Source organism: Corapipo altera, unplaced genomic scaffold (genome assembly GCF_003945725.1).
Source record: "Corapipo altera isolate COAL_440 unplaced genomic scaffold, ASM394572v1 60112, whole genome shotgun sequence".
In the NCBI taxonomy this organism is placed as follows: domain Eukaryota; kingdom Metazoa; phylum Chordata; class Aves; order Passeriformes; family Pipridae; genus Corapipo; species Corapipo altera.
The window spans coordinates 1021-4808 of NW_020887083.1; the positions used below are offsets into that span (position 1 = coordinate 1021).

The 3788-nt window shown below is 65.6% G+C and overlaps 1 protein-coding gene across 1 annotated transcript in view; it reads left to right on the forward strand.

Moving 5' to 3' along the window:
- Nucleotides 1–3354, forward strand: part of LOC113941460 (pyruvate carboxylase, mitochondrial-like) — a gene marked incomplete at both ends in the record, with an annotated part of 4018 nt that extends 664 nt beyond the window's left edge. The window contains 6 exons of the mRNA XM_027632610.1: nucleotides 237–402; nucleotides 807–952; nucleotides 1591–1708; nucleotides 2079–2230; nucleotides 2650–2768; nucleotides 3149–3354. Coding sequence (XP_027488411.1) covers nucleotides 237–402; nucleotides 807–952; nucleotides 1591–1708; nucleotides 2079–2230; nucleotides 2650–2768; nucleotides 3149–3354 — 907 coding nt within the window. The remainder of the gene's footprint in view (nucleotides 1–236; nucleotides 403–806; nucleotides 953–1590; nucleotides 1709–2078; nucleotides 2231–2649; nucleotides 2769–3148) is intronic.
- Nucleotides 3355–3788: the final 434 nt, after the last annotated feature.

Sequence of the window (3788 nt, forward strand, 5' to 3'; positions counted from 1 at the left end):
GACCCCCCTGGGTGCCCCTGGTTCGGGGTCTGGATGAGGCCCCTGACCCCATTTCCCCCCCAGGAGAAGGGGGTCGATGCCACCCACCATGGGTACGGGTCTGGGGGGGCTTGGGTGGTCTGGGTGAGGTCCCTGACCCCCTTTTTCCCCCCCAGGAGAACGGGGTCGATGCCACCCACCCCGGGTACGGGTTTGGGGGGTCTGGGTGAGGTCCCTGACCCCGTTTTCCCCCCCAGGAGAACGGGGTCGATGCCATCCACCCCGGGTACGGGTTCCTGTCGGAGCGGGCCGACTTTGCCCAGGCCTGTGTGGACGCGGGGGTTCGGTTCGTGGGGCCCTCCCCCGACGTCGTGCGCAAGATGGGGGACAAAGTGGAGGCTCGGGGCATCGCCATCGCTGCCGGTGGGCATGGGGGGCACTGGGGGGGCATTTGGGGGGGTTAGAGGGGGCTTTGGGGGGGCTGGAGGAGGATTCAGGGAGGTTAGAGTGAGATTTGGGGGGTTACAGTGAAATTTGGGGGGGTTAGAGCAGGATTTGGGGGGCTGAGGGGGCTTTGGGGGAATGTCCCAGGGGGTCTGGGTTTTCCCCAAGCCCTGTTCCCCCAGGGGTCCCAGTGGGGTCTTGGGGGGTCCCGAGGGTGCCCCCCTGACCCCCCTGTCCCCCCTGTCCCCTCAGGGATCCTGGTGGTCCCAGTGGGGTTTTTGGGGGTCCCGAGGGTGCCCCCCTGACCCCGCTGTCCCCCCAGGGGTCCCGGTGGGGTTTTGGGGGGTCCCGAGGGTGCCCCCCTGACCCCGCTGTCCCCCCAGGGGTCCCGGTGGTCCCCGGGACGCCGTCCCCGGTGTCGTCGCTGGCCGAGGCTCAGGAATTCGCCTCCCGGGTCGGGTTCCCCGTGATCCTCAAGGCCGCCCACGGGGGCGGCGGCCGCGGGATGAGGATGGTCCGGGAGCCCCAGGTACGGGGACCCCAAAGCCACGGGAGCCCCAACCCCTGGGAACCCCAAACCCCCGGGAGGCCAAATTCCCACACCCCAGATTCCCCCCCAGGAATCCCAAATTCCCTGTGGCTCCAAATTCCCCGGAGTCCAAATCCCCAGGAAACGCAAATCCCCCAGGGCCCCAAATCCCCAGGACCCAAATTCCCAGACCCCAAATCCCCAGGAATCCCAAATCCCTGGGACTCCAAACTCCTGGAAACCCAAATCCCCAGGGCCCCAAATCCCTGGACCCCAAATCCCTGGGCCTCAAATTCCTGGGACCCCAAATCCCCAGGACCCAAGTTCCTGGGACCCCAAATCCCCCCTAGGAATCCTAAATCCCTGGGACTCCAAACTCACGGGAGCCCAAATCCCTGGAACCCCAAATCCCTGGAACCCCAAATCCCTGGAACCCCAAATCCCTGGGAATCCGAAATCCTTGAGAGCCCAGATCCCCCAGGACCCCAAATCCCTGGAACGCCCAAACCTCCAGATTTGGGGTAACCTGGTGGGTGGGGGCGTCCCGGGGGGGTTTGGGGTACCCTGGGGGAGTTGGGGTACCCCTGGGGGGTTCTGGGGTGCCAGATTTTGGGGTGCCAGGTTTGGGGGTCCCGCAGGAGCTGGAGGAGAACTTCTCCCGCGCCACCTCCGAGGCCTTGGCGGCTTTTGGGAACGGGGAACTGTTCGTGGAGAAGTTCATCGAGAGGCCGCGGCACATCGAGGTCCAGATCCTGGGTACGGCCTGGGGGGGTCCCGTGGCCATTTTTGGGGTTCCTGGGTCCCTTTTCGGGGTTCCTGGATCCATTTTTGGGGTTCCCTGCTCCCCAGGTGGCTCCCACGGGAACGTGGTGCCCCTGCCTGAGAGGGATTGTTCCATCCAGGGCTCTTTTTGGGGTGTCCATGTCCCTTTTCGGGGTTCCCTGACCCCGTGCCCCCCCGGGTGCCCCCCCAGGTGACTCCCATGGGAACGTGGTGCACCTGCCTGAGCGGGATTGCTCCATCCAGGGCCCTTTTTGGGGTGTCCATGTCCCTTTTTGGGTTCCTGGATCCATTTCTGGGGTTCCTGGATCCCTTTTCGGGGTTCCCTGACCCCGTGCCCCCCCAGGTGACTCCCACGGGAACGTGGTGCACCTGCACGAGCGGGATTGCTCCATCCAGCGGCGGCACCAGAAGGTGGTGGAGATCGCCCCGGCCGCCCGGCTGCCCCCCGAGCTCCGCGCCCGCCTGGCCAACGACGCCGTGCGCCTGGCACAGCAGGTACCCCCGAAACGGGGGCTGGGGGGGCACAGAGCGGGGGGCACAGGGGAGAATAGGGTGGGAGGGCTGGCTCCCCCCCTCACCTGTGTGATTTTGGGGTCCCAGGTGGGCACAGCAGGTACCTGGGGACTGGGGGGGACATGGAATGGGGGGACAGGGGAGAACAGGGGGAGGATCTGGCTCCCCCCTTTCACCTGTGTGGTTTGGGGTGCCAGCTGGGCACGGCAGGTACCCCCAAAATGGGGGGACAGGGGAGAATAGGGTGGGGGGGTTGGCTCCCCCCCTCACCTGTGTGATTTTGGGGTCCCAGGTGGGCACAGCAGGTACCCGGGGACTGGGAGGGTACAGAATGGGGGGGACAGGGGAGAACAGGGTGGGGGGTCTGCCCCCCCCTCACCTGTGTGATTTTGGGGTGCCAGGTGGGCTACGAGAACGCGGGCACGGTGGAGTTCCTGGTGGACCAGAACGGGGACTATTATTTCATCGAGGTCAACTCGAGGCTGCAGGTGGAGCACACGGTCACCGAGGAGATCACCGAGTGAGCCGGGGCGGGGGAACCCCAAAAACACCCCGGGGGACCCCAAAAACACCCCAGGGAACCCCAAAAACACCCCGGGCAACCCCAAAAACCCAGGGGGAACCCCAAAAACACCCCGGGGAACCCCAAAAACCCAGGGGGAACCCCAAAAACACTCTGGGGAACTCCAAAAACACCCTGGGGAACCCCAAAAATTCTGGGGGAACACTTGGGGTAGCAGGGGAACCCCAAAATTCCCGGGGTGTTGAACACGCGAGGTAATGGGACCTGGTCCACGCCCAGCTCCACGTGCCCGTGGGGTGGTATCCCCTGTGCCCCCCCCGTGCCCCCCCCCCCCCCCCCCCCCCCCCGCCCCTGTCCCCCCCTCTGTGCCCCCCCAGCGTGGACCTGGTCCACGCCCAGCTCCAGGTGGCCGCGGGCCGGTCCCTGCCCGAGCTGGGGCTGGTGCAGGAGAACATTCGGGTCAATGGTTGTGCCATCCAGTGCCGCGTCACCACCGAGGACCCCGCGCGCGGCTTCCAGCCCGACACGGGACGCATCGAGGTGGGGACAGCGCGGGGACACCGCGGGGGGGCACTGGGACACTGTGGGGACACCACTGAGAAACCATGGGGTGGCACTGGGACACCAGGGGGGTGACACTGGGACACCGCGGGGACACTGCGGGGTGGCACTGGGAACCCACAGGGATGGCACTGGGAAACCACGGGGGTGACACTGGGAAACCAGGGGTGACACTGGGAAACCAGGGGTGTGGTACTGGGACACTGTGGGGACACCACTGAGAAACCATGGGGTGGCACTGGGAACCCACGGGATGGCACTGGGACACCACAGGGACACCGCTGGCACCCCACGGGGGTGACACTGGGACACCACGAGGGTGGCACTGGGTTTTTAGGGTGTCTCTATGGGGTATTTGGGGTGTCTCTATGTGTTTTTGGGGTGTCTCTATGGGGTTTTTGGAGTGTCTCTATGGGTTTTTGGGGTGTCTGTATGGAGTTTTTGGGGTGTCTCTAT